Below are 14,386 nucleotides of genomic sequence, written 5' to 3' on the forward strand. Positions count from 1 at the left end.
TTGACAGCTTGAGGCCGTAGATGAGTGGGTTAAGAAGAGGCTGAATAATGAGACCGTTCAAGGATAAAATTACACGCAGCTCGAGAGGAACAAAACTCATCTCGAACCTTTCACTTATGTGGTTATAAAAACAGGCAAAGACGAAGCTGAGGAGAGAAACTAAGTGCGGAGTGCAGGTGTCAAACGCCTTCCTCTTGGTCTCAGAAGAGGATTTTAAACAGACGTATAAGATCCTCACGTATGTGAAGGAGATGAAGGTGAGAGGAACAGCCACAGCGAACGTCAGGCCAAGGACCAGATCATGGATATAAGACATGAGTCTGTCTGGGGAGCAAGAGAGTTCAATCAACAGATGATTGACACAGACAGTCTTGTGGACCACATTCCCACAGAACTTCAGATGGATCGTAAAGGACAATAAACCTCCAACTACTACAAAAGAAGTGATCCACATCACAACAATGACGACCTGGACTCTGACTTAAGTCACTATGACGTTGTAATGCAAAGGCTTACAAATACACACATATCTGTCATAGGCCATTACTGATAATGTCCCAAACTGCATTGATACATATGAGTGGATGTTAAATATCTGAAGGAAGCAGAAAAGGAGTGAAATCTCATGAGTGTCTGATAAAATTTGTGCCATTAAACACGGCAGCAGAGACGTGCTGCCGCATATTTCATTGATGAATAAACTGCACAGGAACAGATACATGGGCTCGTGCAGACTCTGCTCCAAGTAAATAACAACAATAAGAACAGTGTTGGCAACAATGACAGATACATATAACAACAGAGCCAGGGTGAAATAGAGGACCTGAAAGTTTCCTATGTTTCCATACATAGACAAAACAAAGGACACAATCTCTGAGTCGTTTTCCATCGATACAGTTTAAGAAACATGAATGCTGCAATAAAGGCGTTAGTTGTGTTAAGGTCTTGGATGTCCACCTCCTCCTCCTCCTCCTCCTCCCCCCTACTGAGACAAACACAAGCAGCTGCTGAACTTTATAGTGGACTCAAGCACTTGACCATACCAAGGAGATTCCTCTGATTTCAGCTTTGATGATGAAATCTTGAGTCCAGACTGTTTCACTCTGTGAGTCCAGATTAAGTACAGATGATAATAGTAGTAATAATAATAATAATAATAATAATAATGATAATGATAATATACTTATAGTGTAATGTTACTATTTTGTATTTAAGCAATACATATAAGCTTCACTCACTTTAACATTGTTGACCCTGTTATCGTGAAGTCGTTCACTACAATTGTGGATGATTTTAACTCAGTCATTTGAAACTAGACTATATGAGGATTTCAGAGTGGAAAATGAAAAAAGAATAAATAACTTATCATAATAATAAGATAATAAGGAAGGAGCATTTTCAAGAGGAAAAAGTGCAAAAAAAGAACAACATTCACACAGTCTGTATTGGGATGTGTGATGGCCTACAGGTGATTGCATTTTAGTGCATTTCATGGACATATGTTTCTTTTTATATAATTTATTTGGCCAATAGCTTAATTTCAAGAGAGACAGTAAATCAACACTGTGTATATAACATTTATGTGCTTGTTTCTTTCTCTTTTTTCTTCTACATAAATGAACAATAAACCTTACAATGCATCCTAAACATAATGTGAGGGACTGTTTTGACTTTGACTTCTTTTTTTTTTACTTTTTCCTCTGGCTGTGATGTAAGTGACCTTCAGGCTCACAGGTCGATACACACCAGCCCAGAGATGATGTAAGGTTACTGTAACTAGAGTCATTAGGTCGTCTGGTCCTCAGTGGTGATTCAGGCCTCAGGGAGCAGAGACACCTCATACAGCTAATTACTGTCTCAATGGCTACTGTACGTCGGCCTCATGGGGTCGTCCTGGAAGCAAATACATAATACATCTGTAATTTCACCAAAGAAAGACAATGATTTTTAATATTAGCCTATATAGTCAAAGTCTTTTGATGGTCAGATAGCATATTTATGGTCCTGTCTAAGAAAATGGTTATTTGCTTTGAAGGGATTTTCTTATAATGTTTGCTCATTCAGTTGAATTGGTCAGTGTGTGATTACCTGCATTATCCTGTGAGAGCAATTAAACCACCTGAGCCACAGTGGAGAACGAGCCTGCAACTAATAAAGTAAACAACAAAGTCTACTTCCTTCACCTGTTTTTATGTGTTGTCTTGTCAATTTGAAAAAAAAACTTTTAAACAAACAAATTATAAATTGTATGTTAAGTTAACAGTGGAATACAAAAAGTAAAATGGAAAGAACTGTGATGAAGCATCTCTAGGATGAAAACATCAGATCTGTAGATCTGAAAGTTCACAAGACTACTTATGATGACTTACATAAAACAAACACATACACTACTTGGCAAAAGTTTTAACACACTCTAATTTTTCCAGTTTTTTTACTGAAATTCAAGCAGTTCAAGTCCAATGGATAGCTTGAAATGGTACAAATGTAAGTGGTGAACTGCCAGAGGTTTAAAAAAGGTAGCGTTACCCAAAACTGAAAAATAATGGAAAATAAGAATTAAAAAGAAAGAGGCTGTGCCACCACCAATTAATGGACAACAGAAGACTGGAAAAAGGTGTTATGGACTGATTGACACCTTCGGTTCATCATGCAGGATTTTTGTTAAATCCAGTCCCATACACATTGTACATTGCTGTATTTATCCACTGATGAAAATAGCCCCTAACAAATACACAGTTTACTCCAGTTTGAGTGAAGTTTGCTAAAGATTACAGTGCTACTGTACATTGTTATGCAACATTAGTTAAATATTAAACTACTACTAACGATGTGAATCCTCAGCAGGATCTCATAGGCCTGTAGCTGGTGCACAGTGAGAGTTTGACTTACAACCAGCTGTGTTATTTTAGTAAAGGAAATGAAATAAAAAATAACACAAGGATCTGGAATCCAACATAGCAATATAAATGTAGGCTAATGGTGAACCTGTGCTGTTGGAAGTAGCTACATGTGTTAATAGCTGGTTAAATTTGTTACTTAATAGTGAATAATGAATATGTTTTAATATCTAAACCACATTGGAGTATATGTAGAGGTACTGGTAATGTACTAAACTGCAGTTGCCAGTCGAAGAATATAAATAATCTTAAAGCAGAGTGATCATCTTTCTTCAGTTGACGATCTTTGGTGTCGCTTCACTTTTGAACCCGGAAACAGTTGACCGTTGTTGCGATGGCAGAGTGTACGCCATTGTTGCTAGGTGACTTACCCCAACAAGTCTGTTATGTGTAAAGAAACGTATTTAATCGGCTCTGCTTCAGTTTTTTAAAACCTTGTTGTGAGTTTGTGAGATGAAAAAACACGTCCAACGTCCAACGGTCGTTAAAGTACAAAGTTAACGTCACAAAGATAACTGTAACATCCCGTGCTAAGCTAAGCTAGCAGCTAAGTTTTCCAGCTGCAAACCAGCTGTTGAGACATAAACAACACGGTAAGTGAAATGTTTTCTCTGTCACCTAAATCCAGATTTAAATAAGATTCAAACGACAAAACGTGGACTTTTTAAAGAACGGAGAGAAAGATGTTAGCTAATAAACTAAAACTGTAAACAGACCTGTTTTCAGAATTAGATAGGCTATATTGGCCAAGTTTGATGCATGACCCCGGTTTGCATAGCTCTCTTATAACTTAGTTCACATAAAAGACGTACAACAACAACAACTGAACAATGAATTAAGAATAATACAAAACATGCTATATAAAATAAAGTAAAGTGGCTAGATTTTACTGTACAGGCACATGCAGTGCAAATAGACAATGAAGCAGTGCCATGAAAACAAATAGGCTAATAAATGCTGGATAGATTACAACACAATATTTAGGCTACAGCAGGCAATATGTGGCAATGTCAGTGTGTAGTAAGTCTGCGTGAAAGTGGATGTCTTGGAGTCAGTTACTGGCAGGTTGGTGGTCATAGAAAAAGACAACAAACACAAAGACAGGCCAGACATCTTCCATGTTGTTGAGGAGTTAGTAGTAAAATGTTGAAGGTCCTAATGTGCTACTGGTGCTAGCTGAAGTGCTCAGTGCTGATGTTGTTGCGATACTGAATTGCACACTTCCCTATTGCACATACTGGTGTGTTAGTTACATTGCACAGTGCCCATTGCACAAATGTACAGTCCATCACATGGGGCTGCTTTTCTGGTCTGGTTTCAATAATAAATGAAGTTAAAATAAACTATAAACTGTGTTTGTTCCCCAAACAAACCTTTATGATTTTGAATTGTAGCAATAGATCAGTAGTACAGTTAGGGCTGCAACTAATTATTTTCATTACTGATTAATCGGTCGATTATTTACACGATTAATTGATTAGTTGTTTGGTCAATAAAATGTTAAAAATAATAGCCTATCAATCAGTGTTTCTCAAACCACAAGATGATGTCCTCAAATGTCTTGTTTTGTCCACAAACCTAAGAGATACTCAGTTCATAAAGGAACAAAGAAACCAGAAATATTCACATTTAAGAAGCTGAAATCAGAGAAGTTTGACTTTTTCTTTTTTTCTTAAAAAACTACTCAAACTGGTTATTCGATTATCAAAAATAGTTGACGATTAATTTCATAATTGATTGTTGTGCGTGCGATTAATCAATTAATCATTTGACAAAAGAACGGGTTGGACTTTTTTGACACAATCATTTCCAAAAAAGTTCACAGCCGCTGTCTCTTGTTATTTGTTTCTTTTTTGCTGTAGATTATTATTGTTTGTGTCTTTTTTTGGCAACAAACTCTTCCATCTTAAATGCCGGAGCGACCTTGAATGCTTGAAAGAGGTGTTTTCTCTGCTGTGTTGCCAGAGAGAACAGTGGACCATGATAATTGTCTTTTTTAAACTGCTTTCAGGTGAAAAAATGGACGTGAGCATCGCCGTGTCGCTGATCCGGGGTCAGATGGGCACCGTGGTGGAGCGCGCGGTGAACGGAGCGGTGGAGACGGTGCTGGCCGAGATGCTCAAGGTGGTCGGGGTCAAGTTCGAGGAGCTGAAGTCGCAGGTGGCGCTGATGAAGAGAGACGTCACGGCTCTGCAGCGGGAGAAGGCCCTGAAGGAGAAGGAGAACGACAACATCCGAGCCAAGCTGCGCTACACCGAGCTGAAGCTCAAGTACTACAGGCAGGGCGTGGAGGAGGAGCTGCAGCAGAGAGCCTCCACCTCCACCATGGTCTGCCTCCACCCCCAGACACAGAGGGGCGGCGCTGAGACCCCGACCAGGACCGGTCAAGGTAGCTCCCTCTGAGATCACTCATCTCCCCTTCCCCCTTCCAGTGGCGCTGTCCCATTCCTCCACACTTGGCTGAGAGCGCTTGGTTACGCACTGCCGGCGGAACGTATATTTGCATATAGTGTGCAAGCTTGGATTAAGTGGCCAAGAGCGTGGGGAGATATTTAAAAGCAATCGGGACATACTTGACAAGTGCAGCCTGTGCCATTGCACACACCAGCACAACTGCGACACACACACACACACACACACACAGCACAGCAACAGTTTTAATAAACATTAAACATCCTAAAGTGTCTCTATGCGCAAGATTCTAATCATAAATATGTAAGCCCAACTCTGTAAGTAAATAAAACAAACAAGAAAAACGAAAAAAATAAAATTAAAACATGAAAAGAGCATGATGAATATAAAATATGACATTAACTCATACTTATGAGATAGAAAGTTAAAGCAGAAGTAAGCGATCCGGTCGTTTTGGCTAATGCTGCGTTCCAGGCAGGCTTTTGAAACCGTAAATTACAGCTTCATGTCACAACTTACGACTCTGTAGCGTTCCAGGCAACCCACTCGTGTTTTTCCGACCTGTTTTACCTGTGAAAGTCACTATAACGGCCACTCGTAACTTCCGACCTGTGAAGTCGTACCAGATCGAACTGGTACGACTTCACACAGGTCGGAAAAACACGAGTTACGGGCTGCCTTGAACGCACCATAACAGTCCTCGTCCCTACGTCACCACATTCATGCGCATCCCTTGGCTGCACACACAGCCCTGCATGCCGTTCTCTCTCCTCATTGGATAAAAACTGTAGGATACGAGAAAAGTTTTCTCCTCGGCTCAGAGCAGAGCAGAGGGACTGAGAGACCCGTGTTTCGGTCCAAACACTCTAAGTAAGTGATTGCTGTCGGAAGATATAACTATTTAAGACTTATATTAACACAAATATATCACTTACTTCTGCTTTAATTTCATTTTATTGAAATTAATTCAATCGCATTTCCTAAACGTGGCTTGTGGCTCCCGGTGATGGCGGACTTCACCGTGGTGCATTGTGGGATTTATACTTGGTCAAATACCGCTCGGATGCGGTCTTACCATAAGTGTGGGTAAAGTGCAAGTCAAGCGCGCTGCACTTTCGGTCGTCGGAGAAATGGGACACACTGAGCACTGACACTAAGCCCATGAACGTGCACGCCAAGTGCCCAAGTGTGTAAGTGTGATCGAGTGTGCATATTGGGACAGGCCCAGTGACTCTCACTCATTTTTATGCTTGTTTCTCCCAGAATGCACCTCTCCACAGAGCACCAGCACCAGCACGCATGGCGTCAGAGCGCGCCGTCACTCCGATGTGGTAGTAGCCGGGTCGACCGAGCTGCTGCTGCCTGTCTCGCTGTCTGTGAACGAACCCGCAGAGTCTCTGGAGAGCAGCGCAGGTAACAGAGCCGAGGGCCGAGGTGGTCCAGTGTGTGTGTGTGTGTGTGTGTGCATGTACTGATGCATGTTCTTCTAAATCAAATGAGATTTCAAGCACCTTGGTATTGTGGAGGATGAATCTCACTTTCTGTTTCGGTGCCCTCTGAGGAAATCCATGTTTGAGAAAGTTCAGGTGAAGAAGCCGGAACTGTCTGAGTTTGATGTTGAGCTGGTTTTTCAAGGAGGAGATCCATGTCCGAGCCAGATTTATTGAAAAACTCTGAGAGAGAAAACATTATATCCTACATAAGACAGAAAACTTACCAAAAAAACAGCTTGTTAATGCACAATTTTTTGTTGCAAGAGTCTATGGACAAATATTTATGAGTAGACCTATCAGCCATTGGTGAATGTATTTATATTGTCTAGTATCTTGTAAGCCCATGTGGGCTGGGCACAGTAATAACGGATGGGCATTCCAAGCAAAAGCACTATTTGATAATCGCCAGGAACTAATCGACTATTCTTTGAATATTCGCCTTAAGACAAGACTATAGTCTCATTAACTATTCGATTTTCTTTTTTAATTGAACGACTATTCGAATATTTGAAAATCTTTGCCCATCCCTAAGAATCAATCAAAAAAAAAGAAAAAGAAAAATCAAGCCATTGCCTAAAGACAAGGCAGAAACAACATCTGCACCTCCACTGAATCACAGCTGTTTTAAATATGTACAAGTTTATTTTTTGAAGGTTATCTCTTCATTAAAAGAAGCTGCAAATTGTCCAGGCAGATGAAACAGATTAAAGGATAAACCAACATGTTGCAGAGAAAAAGCAGACTCATCGGATCTCTGTGTTTGTCCAGTTTTGTTTTGTGCCGCAGAGCGAGACGAGAGCGTGGACGCTGCTGTGGCTCCTCCTCCGGTCCAGGTCCTGACTCTGGATCCATTGAAGCCGTTGGTCGGTGGTCCGATGTCTCCAGACGGTTCGACCCAGGCCGACAGCTCCACGCTGCCCCTCTCTGCCCCACACCTGCTCACGGTGGGTTGATACATCTTCAAGTAAATAAATGCTTTTAATGACCACAAATACCAATAATTCCCTGATATACCTTTACATTTTTATTCAACATGTTCATATGGTAGAATTTAATAATATTACTGTGAATTGTCCTGAAGAAACTCAGCGGTTCTGATACAAAAACAACTAAATACATGAAATTAACATGCATGAAGAAAAAAACAAGAACAAACATGAAAACAAAAGACAGTGTTATGTTCACAATCTGAGCTCAGTCATTTAACTAAATAACTATTTAATAATCAATAGATGTCTATTGATTATTAAACACAATTTTCTCTGCAGCTTTGAGTCCAGATGATTTTTTTTCAAACCAAATTCAAACATATTCCTTCATATCAAAGTATGTGTTTTATGAGATCACTGTTACCCTGACTTTTGACCTTTCAAGACCAAAATATTATTGGGTCTCTGTTCAGGTTTGTATAGAAAAACTAAATGTCTCCTGTTGTGGTGCAGGTGAAGCAGGAGCCTCAGGAGGAGGAGGAGCAGGAGGAGGTGATCTGTATCAAAGAGGAGCCAGAGGAGGAGCAGGAGGTGATGGCCACTTTACTGCTGGACTGTCAGGTGGAGCAGAGTCCGCCGTCAGAGACAGAGGTGAGGTCACCGCTGTCTGATACTGAGAGAAGATACAGTTTTCAAGACCTCATCTCCTCCAACAAACAAAAACTTCCTGGTTTGTTCTTCCAGGCCCAGAGTTCGGCAGCAGAGTGGTCAGGACTTCCTGCGGGTCAGAGAGGTCACAGCTCGTCCTTCAGCTCGGCCTCACCAAACGCCTGTGAGTAGATCTGATCTGATGTGACTTCACTCCTCACTGAAGTTATAATTGACCTATGGCTAAGCCCCGCCCCCTCCACTCACTCGGACAAACAGTCAACATAGGAGACATTTCACAGGAGGAAATTGATGATTTTTGGAGACAGAAAGATTAAATATCACCTCGAAGTCACCAAAACTTAACGTAACTTTACTGCTATGGCTGTCAGTTGCCGCGAAACGCAGATAGCGACGGGCTAATTTCTGTTAGCCTGTCTATGGAGTTTTACATTATACGTTAGCATTAAGCTAGCGGACTTTATGCTTAGTTGTGATACTGGCTAACATCTAAACAACTCTGACAATATGTTGCCTCAAATACGTTGTTGACTTAACTTAGAACAGATGTAGACATCCCTGTTAAGTTTATCCACGTTTAGTTGGTGTTGTGGTCTACCGCATAACTTTATCCAGAGCAGACACTTGGGAAAAGGTAAAAAAAAAATCTACCCCGTCGCCCAGCCTCTCAGGATACCGAGTGTCGGAGTTGCATGTACCCCATGCACACCGTTTGACCATTTTAAACTTAAAATGTCAAGAAAAAACATATAAAAACGAACGAAAACTGACTAACTGCAATGCATTTCAATGGACGTGGAAGCAGAGAATGTCCGAGTGTATGGGCTAGCTATGCGCACTGTGATTGGCTCATCGCGTTTGGGGGCGTGGCTTAGCCATAGGTCAATTGTTATACGACTTGTCTCTCAGACCTGATGCTTCAGCCGACGGCCTCCATGCAGCCCATGGTGGCCCTGCCCTCCTGGGACCCCCCCCGGCCCTGGACCAAAGACCTGAGTCTGTATGAAGAGTACAAGCTGCGCAGGAACGAGCTCCGCCGGAGAAGCCTGAGCCGGCGCAGAGAGCTGGAGAAGTCGCTGCCTCAGCCGCTGCTCGCTGATCTGGTCAGTCACACGCACAGTCTGAGTGTCTTTTGTTGCAGTGGAATTTATTTAAGGGATAGTTCACCCAAAATTGAAATTTCACTCATTATCTACTCACCCTCATGTCGACTAAGGGCTGGGAGAAGTTTCAGAGTCCTCCGTGGCTTCTCTGAGTTACAGGGGGTCTCGGCGTAGCAGTGCATGTCCATATAACGGTTGCAAATGGATACCAACTGTCTTCGTAACAAAAAGACACACCAAAAAACATCCAAATACCTCCATGCTGCTCCTCTTCCCGGTTCGTACGAACCAAACCAAATTTGACGAACCAGGAAGAGCAGCTTCGAGAAGCTTCCACTACAAAAGAAGCTTGAAATATAGACTTATTACATTTTTTTCGGGACAATTTCGCATTTCGGGGCTTCAATACAAGACGGACATTACATACGAGCAGCATGGAGGTATTTGGATGTTTTTTGGTAAAACTTCTCCCAGCCCTTAGTCGACATGAGGGTGAGTAGATAATGAGTGAAATTTCAATTTTGGGTGAACTATCCCTTTAATGTAAAATGTGGTGATGATTATGATGACGTTGTGTTGAAGGTGCGAGTGCGTCGGGAGAAGACCAGACTGAGGGTGGCCAGGTGGAGGGCGAAGAGGAAGCTCCAGGCCTGTCTGAACCAGGCTCAGGTCAGTCAGGACAACTGTTTGTCTCCGTGACAACCAAGATGGAACAAAGACCCCCCCCCGTCTTGGTTGTGTTTGGGCTGCACTCATGTCCACATGTTCACATTCTTGGACAAGATATCTCAGTAAGAACGTCTTGAAACATCTTCAGATTTGGCACAAACGTTGACTGTGACTCAAGGATCATCTGATGTGATTTTGGTCGTTCAAAGTTCAAAGGTCAAAGGTCAGGGTCACAGTGACATCACACACACCAGTTTTGGCCTAGTGAACTTAATATCTCCCTGAGGCCTTGAGAGAGTTTCTTCAAATTTGGTAAAAACATTTATCACAAAATTACTTTGTGAAGTAATGTGAAGCTTTGTGAACTCTTCAAGTAAATCCCTTCCAATTTGGCACGGATCAGACACTGTGACCTCAGGAAACACTCTCTAGCCATCAGCCATAATTAATATTTTCTATCACTCTGGATACATTTTAAACTTCAAGCTTCATTAATTTATTTAGCACCTTTCATATATAGAAACTGCAACACAAAGTGCTTTACAAGTTAAAAGACCCGACACCCCCCCCACACACACACACGAACACACACACATGCAGTAGTAGTACTTGTACCTACTCACTCAGTCAGGCATGCACACACATCCGCAACAGAAAACAGGATAAAATCAACATTGAAAAAAGTTAAAGGTGTACAGAAAAGAAAACTGAATTTGAGCCCACTCTGGATCATAAAATTAATGTGATAACTCATCTTTCAGACGATGTAGTCCAAACTTTGTGCAAAATTCTATTTTTGAGTAAATCCGGGATGAAATTGTGTATTTTTTTTTTCGCATTGGATAATGCAGGCGCACGGATTATACGTCAGCCTGTACACGATTCACCAGCCACTGATATTGGATCCGTAATCCGTCATTCAAACGTCTGAGACACGCACACACACACACGGAGCTCGGGCTCGCCCCAAGCTTTGAATATCCCACCCGCTCGATAACGACCAATCAAATTCGTTTTCCTTACTCGGGTAAACTCGTGTTGCAGCTCGTGACAACTCGGCGCGACAAACAGGACAAACGGCCATTTCTGTACACCTTTAAAAGTAGTTAAGAATAGCTGGAAAGAGACTAAAAGAAATAAAAAATTTAAAAAAGCTAAGATAAAATTCTTAAAGCTATATCCTAAAAGTTCCTAAAAGCAACGTAAGATCTGAGTAAAACTCCATAAATAACAAGGATGTAAAGTGAAACTGAGCTGATTCGAGCTCCGTCTCATTCAGGTTGGACGTCGTAGGATTTTATTTTCTTCTGGCTGCTTTTCAGTGACAAACTCAGTGACTGATTTGCTTTGTTCTGTTGAGTCTGTGAGTTGAACATGAACTCATCATCAACTTGACCCGAGTGGCTGCACCGAGGCCAGTGGGTGACATCATCAGTGATGTAACAGCAGCAGATCCTCAGTTCCTGACCTGCTCGACATGACTTCACCTCTGAATAATTAACACAGCAACTAATTAGGACGAGTATCGTTTCCCCACTCAGAGTGAACCTCCCTGTGAAACCTGTTGTTTGTGTCCTGCTCCCTGTCAGGCTCAAGGTGGCGCTGCAGATCTTTCTCCAACTGGTTTTCCCATCAGCAGCCAGGAGCAGCTCAGAGCAGCAGCAGCTTGTGAGTTCACACACACCGGACACTTTTAACCCTCCTGTTCTCCTTCTGAGTTAAAATGAGCCCAAATTGTTCCCTTCCTCCACCCCTCCTTCTTTCCTTCATTTTTCCCTTCCTTCTTTCCACAATCCTTTTTCCCTTCCTTCCTTCCCTTCGTCCTTACTCCTTCTTCCTTCCTCTTTTGATCCAATTGACTCTCCATCTTTCTTTCCTTCCTTTTCCCCTTCCTTCTTTCCTCCCTTCTTTCCCTTCTTCCTTCCTTGAACGAATATGTTCCCTCCCTCCATCTGTCTTTCCTTCCTTTTTCCTTTCCTTCTTTCCACAATCCTTTTTCCCTTCCTTCCTTCCTTTCGTCCTTACTCATTCTTCCTTCCTCTTTTGATCCAATTGACTCTCCATCTTTCTTTCCTTCCTTTTCCCCTTCCTTCCTTCCTTGAACGAATCTGTTCCCTCCCTCCATCTTTCTTTCCTTCCTTTTTCCTTTCCTTCTTTCCACAATCCTTTTTCCCTTCCTTCCTTCCTTCCCTTCGTACTTACTCATTCTTCCTTCCTCTTTTGATCCAATTGACTCTCCATCTTTCTTTCCTTCCTTTTCCCCTTCCTTCTTTCCTCCCTTCTTTCCCTTCTTCCTTCCTTGAACGAATCTGTCCCCCCCCCTACCTCTCTCCATCTTTCTTTCCTTCCTTTTTCCTTTCCTTCTTTCCACAATCCTTTGTCCTTCCCTCCGTTCCTTCCTTCCTTCCCTTCATCCTTACTTCTTCCTTCCTTTTTGATCCAATTGACCTAATCCGTTCCCTCCCTCCACCGCTCATTCTTTCCTTCCTTTCTCCCTTCCTTCTTTCCACAATCCTTTTTCCCTTCCTTCTTTCCCTTTGGTCCTTCCTTCCTTCTTTCTCTTCATCCTTTCTGCCTTCCTTCCTTCTTTCCTTCCTTCTTTTCCTCTGTCCTTCCTTCTTGCCTTCCTGCCTTCCTTCCTTCCTTGGCCCAGGTGGACAACCGGAGGGTTAAACTACGTTCTCGATGCTGAATCACACACAGGAAGACACACAATGATGTAAAGACTGAGTGTGAATGTTTTAACCCGTTAACTGTCACGTTGTGTCACAGCGTCGGCCTCCGGTGGTCGTCAGAGACAGAGCTCCACGCTGCTTCCGCCCGGTGACTTCCTCAACAACAACAGAAACAACAACAACAACAACATGCCCTTCATCAACTCCTCCTCCTCCTCTTCCTCCTCTCTGCTCCTGCGAGGCCACAGCATGGCCACGCATCAGCACGCCGTGACGTCGACCTCCTCCTCCTCCTACTCCCAGGTCAGCGTCAGCCTATCACAGCAGAGCATTTCCCTGACAGACACTGACATGTTGCAGTGAGTCACAGCTGAGACTCGGAAGAATGTGTCAAACATGGCGGCGCATCGAGGGCGTCAGAACGGACTGAATGTGGTCGACACTCGAGACAAAAACACGATTCAATTCAATGAAATGTAACTTTTGAAGATAAATACTGTGGAATAAACAAATATAAATACAATCTTGATAAGGTTGAATAGTAGCAGGACTTGACGACCCTCACGTTATCTGATGATCATGGAGGAAATAGATTGAAAAAGATAAATTCAACCACGGTTCGCTGAGGTAGAGACGAGAAGAAGCAGCAACACGTTTATGGGAAACATGTCGCTGTCATTTGTGTAAAAAAATTGAAGCTAATGTAAATTATTCACGTGTTGTGGAGCTATCAGGTAAGTGTTGCAATCGAACTATGTTTTCTACGTACACGTATTTTAAAAGAGGTGTAATGTCGATACATTCAATAATTAGGAAAAAAACATCAATTCGACATCGATACATATCAACATTCATAGGATGCACCTTTATTTTGAAATTCCCCTGCAGCTCTGAGTGATGAGCATCTGCTGCAGATTCATATTTAACTGCAAAGACGTGTGTGTAGCTAATTACAAAAGTCCTGCTTTGCATTAGCTGCTAATTTAAACAGACTGGAGTCGAGTGTTATTTCAGGTTTAAGTGTAGAAGACAGGAGACAATATTTATTTAAATAATATTTGTTTAAAAAAAACGTCAAATTATATTTTAGTTCCTTTTTGTGATTTGATGTGAATGGAAGCGATCGTGTGTAGCAGACTCTAAGCGAACAGTGCCTTCTCCACTGACCTCACTTTAGACAAGTGTAACCTTGGCGACGGGAGATAACAAAGATGGTGAGAGCTGCAGCTACATCTTGAACTACAAAATAAAAGCAGAGCTGGACTGGTTCAGTAAAACTTTACTAGACGACAAAGTTTCAAACGGTGAAAGATCTTCATTTCATTCAAGAATCAGAGCACCTTGTTATTACTGTTACATACTTATACACTGAATCCTTTACGTTCACTTTACATCAGTTATACCGAACATCCACAACCAGTACATCAGTACAGTGACAGTTAATTCACACATTAACTACAATGCATTCCAGTAAAAACACTTGTATCAACTGTTTCTCCTGTGGACAGGAGACATTAATTATTTTAAGTCAGTATTTCG

General features: G+C 42.0%; 1 protein-coding gene across 1 annotated transcript; it reads left to right on the top strand.

The window, feature by feature from the left end:
• Nucleotides 1–3,230: 3,230 nt before the first annotated feature.
• LOC311004454 (uncharacterized protein) lies at nucleotides 3,231–14,337 on the top strand. Its single transcript, XM_083996527.1, has 10 exons — nucleotides 3,231–3,490; nucleotides 4,909–5,286; nucleotides 6,573–6,722; nucleotides 7,571–7,746; nucleotides 8,245–8,382; nucleotides 8,476–8,563; nucleotides 9,310–9,503; nucleotides 10,086–10,172; nucleotides 11,762–11,840; nucleotides 12,945–14,337. The coding sequence occupies exons 2-10, from the start codon at nucleotides 4,917–4,919 to the stop codon at nucleotides 13,208–13,210; spliced, it is 1,548 nt and encodes a 515-aa protein (XP_083852653.1). The 5' UTR covers nucleotides 3,231–3,490; nucleotides 4,909–4,916; the 3' UTR covers nucleotides 13,211–14,337.
• Nucleotides 14,338–14,386: the final 49 nt, after the last annotated feature.

Source organism: Trachurus trachurus, assembly GCF_905171665.1.
Source record: "Trachurus trachurus genome assembly, chromosome: 21".
Lineage (NCBI taxonomy): Eukaryota > Metazoa > Chordata > Actinopteri > Carangiformes > Carangidae > Trachurus > Trachurus trachurus.